Source organism: Larimichthys crocea, chromosome XVI, assembly GCF_000972845.2.
Source record: "Larimichthys crocea isolate SSNF chromosome XVI, L_crocea_2.0, whole genome shotgun sequence".
NCBI classification, from domain to species: Eukaryota; Metazoa; Chordata; class Actinopteri; family Sciaenidae; genus Larimichthys; species Larimichthys crocea.
Window position 1 is genome coordinate 5,831,015 of NC_040026.1, and position 12,604 is coordinate 5,843,618.

General features: G+C 41.7%; 1 protein-coding gene across 12 annotated transcripts in view; it reads right to left on the reverse strand.

The window, feature by feature from the left end:
- cacna1g (calcium channel, voltage-dependent, T type, alpha 1G subunit) overlaps positions 1 to 12,604 on the reverse strand; it is a 232,489-nt gene that overhangs the window by 16,120 nt on the left and 203,765 nt on the right. For 10 of the 12 annotated variants that reach the window (XM_019255526.2, XM_027289253.1, XM_019255537.2 and 7 more), the window contains 4 exons: positions 6,629 to 6,780; positions 5,056 to 5,165; positions 2,666 to 2,796; positions 149 to 219 (listed from right to left, as the gene is read on the reverse strand). In XM_019255526.2, coding sequence (XP_019111071.2) covers positions 149 to 219; positions 2,666 to 2,796; positions 5,056 to 5,165; positions 6,629 to 6,780 — 464 coding nt within the window. The remainder of the gene's footprint in view (positions 1 to 148; positions 220 to 2,665; positions 2,797 to 5,055; positions 5,166 to 6,628; positions 6,781 to 12,604) is intronic. The other 2 variants (XM_019255527.2, XM_019255532.2) reach the window with 1 other exon arrangement.

Below are 12,604 nucleotides of genomic sequence, written 5' to 3' on the forward strand. Positions count from 1 at the left end.
AAAGAAATGCCTTTGGGATGTAATTTTGGGGACAGCTTCTGTGGGATGTGTTAGGAAGTGAAAGATCCACAGAGACAAATACAGATGAGGAAGAAAAAAAAGAACTGAGTGGCTTCTGTGGGTGTTATTAACAGAGTTGACAGTGTACCTGAGGCAGGGCTTGCATAACGGTGTCCAGCAAAGCTCTCATGCCCACCGCCATCTTCAAGAGCTTCAATACTGTGGGGACACACAGACATACACACAGAGAAAATGAAAAAGTGTCTTACCAATATTAAGATTCTTCAGTCTTACATAACAGGACAGGGACTTGTGCCATGATGCCTTCTGTGAAACTGAAGGGATATTTTCCAGACTAATCCTGCTCCGTTAGTGCTGTCACAGATTTCCTTTTACTGAACAACATTAAACTTTTAGATCGCCTGATTGAGGTCATATCTTCCTGATTGGGGTTGCAGTTTGATGAGGTCTCTGGTATGGCGACAGGTTACCAATGGAGGTGCATCAAGACTGATAGATAATGCATAATAATGAAGGGTAGAGATATACAAAAATGTGTTTTTTTGGCCTGGGCCAGTGACTTCCAGGAGACTATACTGGAAGTCAACCTTGACAGCGATGACAAAACTCCAATAAGTTGCTGTCCTAAGCCAAGAAAAAAAAGAAGTCAATTTTACATTTTTATGTTTATTCTTAGGTGTAGGATTAACACCACGTGATGTGTTCATATGTAATATTTGCAGTTTTTTTAACAATTGGACAAAGCATTTCTGCCTGCTTCTAGACTTTGTGTGAAACCAAGCTAACAGCAACAACATTTTTTATCTAGTTTTTTACTAGAAGCAGTTAAGTGTATTTTCCAAATGTAGAATTATCCCTTTAAGCAGGTGAATATTCTTACAATATACAGAAAATGAAAGAAAGAAAGAAAGAAAGAAAGAAAGAAAGAAAGAAAGAAAAGGGAAAAAGGGAGGCTGAACGACGGCCCATTCTGGCAAATGTCAATCACACTCCATCACATTGTACAGTGTGAAGAGTGTGTGCTAATACTGCAATCCATTGCAAGTTGGAAGTCAATAGTTCAGAGTTTCCTGATCTTACTGCATCCCAGTGCATCTAGTTGTGAAAAACTGGATGCCTGCAGCAAGTCTCTACTAAACTTTACACTTTATATGAGACAAGAGGAGTAGGCTAGTACAAAGATATCATTCAAGCCCAAATAAGCTGAATGACAATGAAAATGGCAACTACAAAGTCGTCACAGTCATTGCATATAGTAAAAATCTATAGAACTATATGTGCAACCATATTGCTATGAGGTCAGTTGAGTTTAGGACAGACGGATCTTGCCCGAGTGTCTGACTTAAATGATTGTTCTGTTGCGCTTTTCTGTGTCGGAGGTCTTTTTGTTCGGAGTCTCGAGTGCAATGGATTGCAGCATTGTAGCATATAATATGAAATGCATATTGTAATTACGCACAAAGGTCTAACAATCCAGACACGGCTATTGTTAAGCAGCTTAAAGTTTAAACAGCAGAAACATTAAGAGAAGATGGAACATTGGCGAGGATGATCAAATGTGATTACAACGGAGTCAGTGTGTGAAAGTAATCCAGCTAAATCACATCTACACGCTGTCTGAATGTGAAATGCACAGTGATGCCAGAAAGAAAATGGAGCCACTTACTGTACCAAGACACACACACAGACACACACCACGCATCACGTGTTTTCACTTGGTATCTATGTGACAGTAATCAATAACGACTTCCAGGCTACTTCTTTTATTACACATTGGGTGATCAGACCAAACAGATGAGCTCCCCTCTTGCCCATCCTATCTCCTCTTCTCTCAGCTCTCCTCATCTCTTCCTGCTTTCTTCCCCTCCAACCTTCTTTTATCTTTAATTGCCTAGACAAGCAATCAGCCTGAAGCACACGGGGCAGTTTAGCTTTTCCTCATCCTCGTCTTCCCTCCTGCCAAATCCATCCCGCCTCTTTAACTGGACCTTTCTTCTCCACCCTTTTTCCGACATTTAATTCTCTCTCTCCAGAAATGCTCCTCGTCTCTCCCACCCGCCAACGTACCTTCCCTCCATTCATTTATCTCTCATTATCCTCATTCACTTCATCTCAACTTTTTGCACTCTAGCATCAATTGCTCCTCTTCCCAACTTCTTTCCATCTTCTTCTAATCTATTTTCAGGTCAGAAGGTATTCATCATCCCTGCCTCTTTCTTTTATTTCTCCCCTCTTCCCTCTCTCCTCTCATTTATTCCCTCCATACCTAGTCTCAGTCTCTCACAGCTTAATTCGCTTACTGTCATAATGTGTCTTGGCTCTCCCCCACCCCCAGCTATCTTTCCTCACCTCTATCCTTTCTCTGTCTTTGTGTCTATTTTTCACCCTCACTTTGCTCCCTCTCTGTCCTGTGTTTGTCAGCTGACTGTGCTTCTCCGTGCCATCTGGTCGACTCACACCCTGCCTGATTCCTGCTGAGACCTGCCATGCAAAAATGACAAAGAGGGGAGTCCCAGGGACGTGGCTGTTTTACAAGGCGTCTTAAAAAGTACAGCAACGTGAAAGAGAACAGAGTGTGTATACGTATCTGTGAGAGAGTGTACCGGGGAGGGGTTGGGTGAATGGATGGATGGATGATTCATACCTCGTGCGATCCTCAGCACTCTCATGATGCGGATGATGGTGGGGTTGATAGGCAGAGAAGCCTCCTCGATCTTCTCCAAAGTGATGCCCATGATGGACAGCAGCACGATGACCAGATCCAGCTGGTTCCACCTGCACACACACACACACACACACACACACACACACACACTCATCAATTACTTACACTGACTTAGATAACTTCTGAAAGGTGACTGGCTGCAAAAAGAAAATGTCTGATGAGTCTTTTACTTCGCATAAAGAGAGGAAACAGCTCTCTTCAAAGGAAACAAAATCCACCTACAAGCACCTGTAAAGCTCATTATTTTACACTGTACACTTTACGGTTCTATCTGTACAAAAAACAAAGTGTAACAGTCAAAGTTGTGGTTTTACAGAGTGTGACATTTGCCAGACTGTTTCTTGGCCGGGTGCGGTGACTTTCCAGAATCTGTGCTGGTTGCCTGGCAACCTCACCTGACAAACTATAATGTGATATAATGATAAACATAAGGAGGCTATAATTTGTGGCTTTGTAGGTAGATTAGCTTCAAGAGTTAACCTGTTGTTTTTATGCTAAGCTAAGCTGTGGCGTCATATTGTGGTAGAGACATGACAGTGGTATCAATCTTCTCTTCTAACTTTCTTAAAGCTAACAAACGTTTTTCCAATTTAAGTAATTGGCTCACTAATTATTTTCTGTATTATTATTAATAATAATAATGACTTAATGAGGCCGTTTGTATTCATACAGGCCTCACTGAGAACCATCCACTGGAGCACCTCAGAAAAAGCTCATTTAAGCTCTCTGAACACTGCTTCATTAATAATTATAATAATAATAATAATTATTATTATTGCCTATTGTCATTGTAATTATTGTGTGCAGCATTAGTGAGAAAACATTGCAACATATGTAACTTCTGTTTTGGTTCGTTGACAACAGTAATGTATTTGTAAAATAAAACACACTTTTGTGACTAATAGATAAATCCTCTTTCACTAAAGGTTCCTCCAAAGTCCTGTTGCTTTAAATTGACTTGATCTTTTTTTTAACCGCACATGGCGACAATCATGAAGCCAAGTCTATGAAGCCACACTATATTTTTTTACAACCTTTAAAGGCAACGGTGGTTAATATTTGACACTCAAAAGATAAATTTTGTTTAGGCTTAGATTTTAGTGCTGTATGACTCAGAGATGTCAGAATCAAGCTCTACACAACTATCTAATCATATAAAGTTTAAATTTAACAACGGCCATTTTCTGATGCATGGGAGTGTGAAGACTGTTTCAGTGTTATGAGGCACATTAATTAAAAGCAGCAATGGTATCATTTCACTTTAGTATATCATAAAGACAGATATGGTACTCAGATCAGGAATAAGCAGGCTACTTTCCTGTCTAAACACTGTGACCTGACTTGAGATCAAAGCGTTGGGACCAGATCTAATTTTCCAGCCTCCGTGCAATAAATGTGCTCTGAACAAAGTGTTTGGAACAGAATGCTCGTGTAAAAAGTGAGTGAAGACAGTGGGTGGGTGGTCGTACTAATCAGGTTTGTCAATTTCCATTGCTTCTTTTCCACAAGCAGGTTTCTCTCTCTCTCTCTCTCTCTCTCTCTCTCTCTCTCTCTCTCTCTCTCTCTCTCTCTCTCTCTCTCTCTCCCTCTGTGAGCTCGCCAGTCACTCACGTCCTCATTAAGATACTCCAAGTGTGCGAATCAACACAAGAAAATCAACTTATATTTCAATGAAAGTTCTTGGCTTGATGTTGTGTTTATCTGTGTGTGTGTGTGTGTGTGTGTGTGTGTGTGTGTGTGTGATGAGGTAATATCAAACTGAACCACTGCCAAATCCAAAAAGGATAATGGTCTACTCTGGCAAAGAGAATGGACATGATGGAGCCCTTGGTGGTCAGCTCGGGTCCAGAAAACATGATGCCTCCACTGAGGTGTGTGTTAGTGTGTGTATTTATGCATATGTGATGTGTGCTAGTATACATTTGTGCTGTTGTGATTGTGTTGGTGCATTATTGTGTGGTTTGCAGCGGGACGCCAGGGATTTCAAAGCTATGAAATCATCTAAGGCAGCGTGTTTTATGGGTGTTTAATGAGGCCGTTTGTATTCATACAGGCCTCACTGAGAACCATCCACTGGAGCACCTCAGAAAAAGCTCATTTAAGCTCTCCGAACGCTGCCTCAGATTTTCCACATGACTCAGAGGTTAAAGAACGGTACCTTTAACCACCAATCTATTACAATATCACATCCACTAAAATGTCAAAACCTTGAACAGGGAGGTAAAGGTTTATTTAGGATTTCTTTCTGATCTGTGTCCAACATTTTCTCTTTCTTGGGAAAGCTTACAGCAGTAATTTAAACTACTGACTTGTCCTTGAAGAAACGCCTGAAGCCGAAGGCCACCAGCTTGAAGACGGACTCCAGAACGAAGATGAGGGTGAAGACGTAGTTACAAATCTTCAATGCCTCGGTTAGCTCCTGAGGGTGAGAGAGAGAGAGAGACGTGTTAGAGATTAATAAACTGCACATCTTAACAAGGCAGTAAAGCCAGTATTACATTTTGTGCTATCTTAGCAGAGTGAGCTGTGGCTTTCATTGCCACTCTTTCATTGAAATGTGTTGAAACTACACTGGAAGCCAATGACATGATCTCACCCTATTGCTGTTTTCGCTTTTTAAAAGGAAAACAATGGTTCAACTTGACTACAGTAAATGATTTGTTCTGGTGGTTATTTTTTGCTGTGTAAATATACAATTTTCCTGCATTTACAGTCTTCGCATGAAATACCAAATGGCCCATATTGTAAACTGTCCTCTTCTCCTGAATTAGCCATTCCATTAATAGATCGTCCTCCGCTCCTCCCTCCCTCGTTCTCTAAGAAAAGGCCATTAGAATCAAAGTGTCCATTTTAGCCTGTGGGAGAACTCGCATGTAAAAACTGACCTTTAGCAGCAAAGGGAGAGAACTGGTGGTCAACATGGATATCACAGTCCTCGCTGGTGGCAATTTGTCGACACACTGCTACTTCTAATTTATGATACATTACCACCTCCCACTCTACCCCATTCCAATCTACCTCTTAATCTCTCCTGTAACCTTCTATTCTCATGTTATACCCTGCTGCGCCTCTGTGTCTCTTTTTACTCTTGGAGTCTTGATTTTGTTGTACTTCCACCTCAAGGCTCTGATCAGGCAGGTGGCCAACAATATGTTAAAGTGATAGAAGTATTTCTGAAATGAGACAAATCCCAGCTGGATCCCCTGCCTGGTGTTGATTAACATATGGGCTATAAATCTTAAGTATCCAAACCAGACCTGGGTTATGGATCTGTATTTGGGTTTACCAGATGGGTGAGGTTTACCTAATGTTACCTTACATTTATAGAGTTTGGAGCATTGTTCTAAAACCCTTTTAATATGTTTTTCTCTTTTATTGACTCTGTATTCATCTCATATTTCTTGTTTTAACCTCCTTTTTATAGTAACCACTGCCTTTCTTACCAGACTTTTACAGTTCTTATCTGACATTTCTTTTTCTGTTGACCTGATCGCTTTTCTTGTGCTTGTTGAAAGACCTAGTAAGGGTGTTTTGAGAGCTTATTTTTCATCATTATCTGTATTTTATTATCATTGGCACAGCTCGTATACCTGACACTATCTGTAGTCCTCTGAAGCCATAAACCTGGTGTTCCAGGAAGATTAAAACATTCCAATGACATTAAATTTTAAAGGCAAATGCAGATGCTGATCTTTTTGAGAGCAAAGCCTTTAATAGCCAATATTGAGTATCTTTTAAACTTGGATCATTTTCATGCCAGAACAGTTTGAAAACATTTGCCATTTGCCAGAGTAAAAATGTCTTTGAAACATTTACAAGAAGTTAGGACAGTTTAGTCGATGTAGGGCCGACCCAGTATGCAAACAACCCCCCACATCTGACCTCAGGCTGCTGGTAGTGCTCCATGGACATGGCGATGACGTTGAGCCCTATGACGATGGTGATGAACAGGTCCAGGTAGTGGCTGGTGCACATCTTGTGGATGAGCAGGCGGGTGCGGGAGTAATCAGAGTAGTAGGGCTTACTCTGAGCTTCTGTTGGAAGTGGGAAGTAGTGGGGGTGGGGTGGAGGGGGTGCAGGGAGGGTAGGAGGGGGGAGGAAGTGGCGTTCAAAAAGTGAGATAGGAGGCAATATACTGGGACACTGTACAGTAGACCTGCTGTGCTGGGATGCTGAAGCTGCCTTAAAAAGAGATGTTAGTGAAACATGACACTTAAACATGTTAAAGTCCATCAAGGTGGTAAAAGAAACATCTAAAGAGAGATGTGAAGTGATTCGAAAAGAGGAAGGCGGATCAGATGATGGACAGAGAGGAAGAGGGACTCCAGCCGAGCCCTCCTGTGGTGTGCAGTCATGACTAATGAAATCTCCTCTGCTCAACAATTAACTCTCTGAGTGAGTGTGATGGAAGATAAACAGCACTGCTCCGTGTGTGTGAAAAAGACTCCACGGAGGAGGCTGCTGTCAGGACATTTCGTTCTGGAGATCTCTCGGTCTCTCTGACCGTCACGTGACTCGGCCTCCCCCCTTATTCCCTTCACCTCCCTCCCGTTTGGAAAAGAGCGTAACGCAGGAGAAGTTTTCCATACTCATCCATCACTTTGTTCCTCACCTCTTTTCTCCATCCGGAGAGGATGGATGGATGGGCTGGGAGTAAGGATGGAGAGGAGAGAGGAAGCTCGCCCCATCTATCACCTTATCACTCCATCAGTGAAGGAGAAGCTCGAGGTCACACGGGGAAGGCTTCACGCACACACACATGAACACACGCTTAAAAAAGGGAATGTCCTCTGGGTGTTGGGAGCGCTCCCTCTCTGTCCAATTAGCCCAGGTGTGCTTATGTGGTTGCAGCTGTGCTGGGCTGGACGGATTCCCACGAGTGTGTCGTGTGTGTGTGCAGTTTCATGGTGTGTTTCCCCATTGTAACAGAGAAACTCCACCCATGGATCAGGGAATAACACAGGAGAGCTGAGTAAGCAGAGTGTGTTAACAGACTACCCATCCATCCCTGATGTTAAACATGGACTGTATATCTGCATCTTTTGGGAATGAAATTTATCTCTTGGGATAAACCCTACCAGAATAATCTCAAACTATATGGTAAATTTAGCGTAATGCACATTTCCACAGCACATTTTTATGCACTAATTATTTTAATTCCTTCATCTTAGATGTTCTTTTATCTGTAAAATGATGCCCTGTGAGTGCCCTGAGTTCAAATTTTTAACAGAAAAACAGTTTTAGACAAGAGTGGAGTTAGAAAGATGTGTCAGTTTATCAGGCAGGAATACCAACAATATATCATCGATATCCGATGGAAACCACAGGTGACTCTCCTGTCTATGTCCACCTCAGTTGGTAAACTATCATTATTTAAAACTGTCCTACATGTTTCCACAGAGCACACTGACCCAATCAAAGAAAATTTACTGTTTTATATTAGCCATAATCGAGGTTAATGGCCATCTGACACTGACATGTATCAGGCTGACTCGGTTCAGAGAGATCACAGAGATTGTTGTTGTCTATCTTTGAATCAAAATTCAAAATGTTATTTATCCAAAACTACACTTCTATCTATTTATCCCATGTACATGATGTAACAAACATCTTTTCATTGGTCAATAATATTCTAAATGCTGACTGTAGACAGAAGAGAATATGCACATTCAATATTTAGAAAAAAAAGTCAAGATCATAAAAAGTGGAGATACGTGGTTTCATCTGACAGAGATGATATAAATGCTAACTACTTGCATTACGAGAAATGTATGATCCAGAAATTTTAGGGCAGATCAGAAAAAATTATAAAGAAAACATGAAGCAGGTGAATATTTAGTATTAAGGCCTGTGTCTAATATTAGCCTGTTTCAAGTAAATACCTCTCTGGTTCTGGCTACAGCACTGCAAATTGAAAACTTGTTGAGGTTTGGCAAAGGTCTGCACTCTGCTGAGTGCCTTCGCGTTGATTATTTCATATTTGTGTTCAGGGTCATCTTTGCTGAGAGCTAATTTTGCACCTGCTGGTAATTATTGATATTGACAACAGGGGAGACGAACCTGAATACTGGTAGTAGCGGCTGAACCACAGGGCAGCCAGTGCTGGAGTTTGAATGCTCCTGAACTCCTACGGAGATGTGCGTGCCAGAAAGTGAAAATAACGTGGCTTCTGGTGAGGCTGGTCTGGCTTTTCAAGCAAATGCAGGATGACATACTCAGTCACCTGCTTTGCTTTCCAGTGCCTCAGGTCTTGGACCGCTCTTCTGCAGCAACACTTCTTCATTTTGTCAGCTGCTTTTAATAAATGAGGCTATACTTTTGGACGTTTCACCATATGGCCCACCGAGAAGACAGTGATAAAGCAGGTTTAAAGCATCGCGGGTAAGTCTGGGCACAAGTCTTTGAATCAGGGCAGGTAGGTATAGCCCTTGTGGAATGCAACAGCTTCATTCACTGGGAGTTCCTATTTACGAGATCCTCCATCATATTTGGATGAGCAAACATTATTTTTACTCTGTTCTACTTACTGTCTGCAGGTGCACAGCGAGCAAACGTAGACAGAAACACCCACACATAGTAGCAATCCCTTCGTTTCGCCTCCTCCTCTATACTCCCTCATTCATCCAAATATGCTGCGAAAGAATTTGTTTACTTAAACTGTTTCACTTCCTAGAGATGCGTATCTGCTGTCCCATTAATTATTTAAAAGTAAAATACAAAAAAAGCTAGCTGAAGTATGCTAGTTTGGTTCATTTTCTCCTTAAAAAGTATTTTGAGGAAGTAAGTAAGCACTGCTCTGGATATTATGAATAGGGCAAGGAGGGCACGACCGGACGAGAGATGGGGGGATAAGGGAGGAGTGGAAGGAAGGAAAGAGACAGAAACCTTTTTGCTAAAGCTCAACTAGTCTCTAGAGGACAGGAAAAGGAAAGAAGGAAGGGAAGAAAAGGTGAAAGTTTAGGAAGCTAAATTACTCTGGGTGCCCCAACTCTCCTGCTCCCTCTTTCACTGCTCTTTTCTCCTCCACAGAGAAAAGAGGAGAATTGCTCTTAATGAGCACTAGATGCTTGTCCTGCTTTGAGCCCATGCTGGCATTGAAATGATTATTTTTTGTGTAGGGTAATGGACATGCAATCTCATGAAGTAAAGATCCTCTCCCCTCCTTCACTGATGTGGCAGCCTCCTCTCTCAGCTCTCATCATTTTAAAGAGGACAAAGATGGATGCAAGGGCACAGAGGGGTCAAGATCTGAAACCCTCTCTGCACAGGTCACGATGCCTGCCTGCCCTCTGCATCTCCAGTCTCATATTTGACACGTATTCTTTATACGTTTAACAGACCAACCAGGACAATCATCTCATGTGGAATTAGATCTCATTATGTTTGTTAAATATCTGGACTGTGCAATTTCATGAATCTATTTTATGTTTGCGACCCAAATTAAATACTTTTTTTTTGTGTTATTCTTAGGTGTCCCACAAAAATTGGCTGTTCTGCTCAACAAAACAGATTTTTGCAATATTTTATCTCCAATGTCCACTGGATTCAGCTGCATTGTATTGCGGTTCCATTGTGGCTGCATCTCCAATGTCCATTGGCTCCGTGGATGGAGCACTTTGCTTGCTGCTGTCTTTACATGGCAGGCCTAATTTTTCATCTCTGAAGTGTGACTTTCATTTTTTTTTAAATCCTACATTTATTGCCAATTGTCATCAATATTTAATGATGTTTTTCATTTGTTACTGAGTTTGGTTTATACAGCAAAACAAGCAAGTTTGAGAGAAACAGAGAAATAGAAGAAAAAAATGAGAACGTTTCTCTGCTTCGTCTCTTTCTCTTCATCCTCTTTTGAGGTGGAAAACAACAAAATGGCACATCACAGCCTTGACCACTCCTGGCTCCTATACTCTCCTGCTATCTGTGATCACCTACACTGACTCCTCTGGGGTTAGAACAATCACCCATGATTGCAAAAGCAACTGAGGGGGCCACTGACAGGACCCCAGAGGGTTAATACAGTGAGTAATATATAAAATTGATGACTTAACTGTGGCTCATAAAAACTACCAGCAGTCATTCCCAAGCCGCTGCACTGCATTGCTGATAAAATCATTATTTATATCATTATTATAAAATCACTGACATTTAAAATGAGTAATCACAGCCGGGGACAAAAGGCCACAAAGCTTCTTCTCTCCATTTTATTGAGACAATCTATTGTTGTTCTGCAGAAGCTCCAAGACAAACAAATTAGTGAGGATGGGAGGCTGAAAGAGAGAAATATGAATCTATAAATTTTACTGTTGCTGGCTACCTAATATATACTATGCAGGTGTAGGGTAGTCAGCCACAAAGTATATGTTACTACAGCTAAATGAGCTGCAAAACCAAATTAAATGTGGCAGCTGAATAGCAGACGTTCTGCTTCTGAAATGTTTCCCGAGGATACTGAAACAGAGACGGAGACACAACTGAGCCACAGTGTAACCAGAATCCAAAGCAGCTGGATTCTGTGGACATTTGCTCTTAGCATTACTGAATGACTGTAAGGAGATCTGAAACCCCAGATGAAAATCTGCCCGAGGTCTGTCAGACAAGAAGGCTAGACATTGTTAGAAAAAGAAGAACAAAAGACAAAATAATTCCCTGTCCAAGAACAACCCCAAGAGCCACATTCCTCCTTTTGCCTTCCAGTGGACTCACCTTACCCTTCGTGGACTCACCTTTGTGGGTGAGGATGTGAAGGGCTGAGGGTTGGGCTTATGGAGTTGCTTTTGAACGCGGCCACGCTCAAAAACATAATCCATACATTTCCGAGGCGGTCTTTGTTGGGAAATACAGACACAGTTAGGGTCCTTGGTCATGGGACCAATGAGTAAGAACAGCGCAGCAATGTGGCTCTAATGTGGCTGTGTGGGTTGGATTGGATATGTAGAGAATGGGTCTGGAACACAGTGAACCTACAACTGTCCAGAATGTGGTGATCATGTGAGGGTGTCTTCAGTTTGTGGAGTGGAAAAGGATGTTGTGCCAGCTACTCCGATGAAAAGGAAGCCTGACCATGAATCTCAAAACAACGAGACACTGCTATGACTTTGATTCCTTGGTGCAATGATTTCTGCTTTGCTGGATCTCCTGTTTATGTGTCTGAAGGCTCTATGGGTTTGGTTGCTCCGTCAGAGATTTACGGATGAGTGGAATATTGGGGTGAGGAGTGTGGATTGGAATGACTGAAAGGAATAGAGATGTAGGGATGAGAAAAGTTTTGATCCCACATGATAAAAAGAATGAGCAGGACGCGGGCCTTTAAAGCAGCAACAGTGCACTTTGAAGGTAAAAATCTGGATGGAAATGAGTAAAACGTCATGAGGAACACTTCACATTTCTAAAGCGGTAGTTTAGTTGGATGCGGCTGCTGCTTTTATGCCCTTGTCCTTGATGGTGAATGGCTCAGTAGTAAACCTTGAGACTCAGTGTCTGCCAGAAAAATGTGTCAGCCTTCAATGTCACGGACTGGATGTCCAATTTTTAAAATCCAGCAAACACTGAGTCCCAAAACAAAAAAACCCACAAAAAACAAACAAACAAACATTTATTAACCTAAACAGTTACTGTAAAACAATCCCAAAAAAAGGATTTAACTGGAATTCCCGAATGCTCTGCTGTCTTGCTTAGATATCAAACAGAGAGAAAGAGGCACAGATACAGGGAGAACACAGACAAAAACATAAAGAAGAGAGAGAAATGAATTAAACTGGGGAATAACAGAGAGGAGCAGCAGAGCAAATTGAGGAGTCCAGGAGAAAAGAGGCAAAGAAAACATGACATCATTCAAAATGACAGTGCATGATATCACAC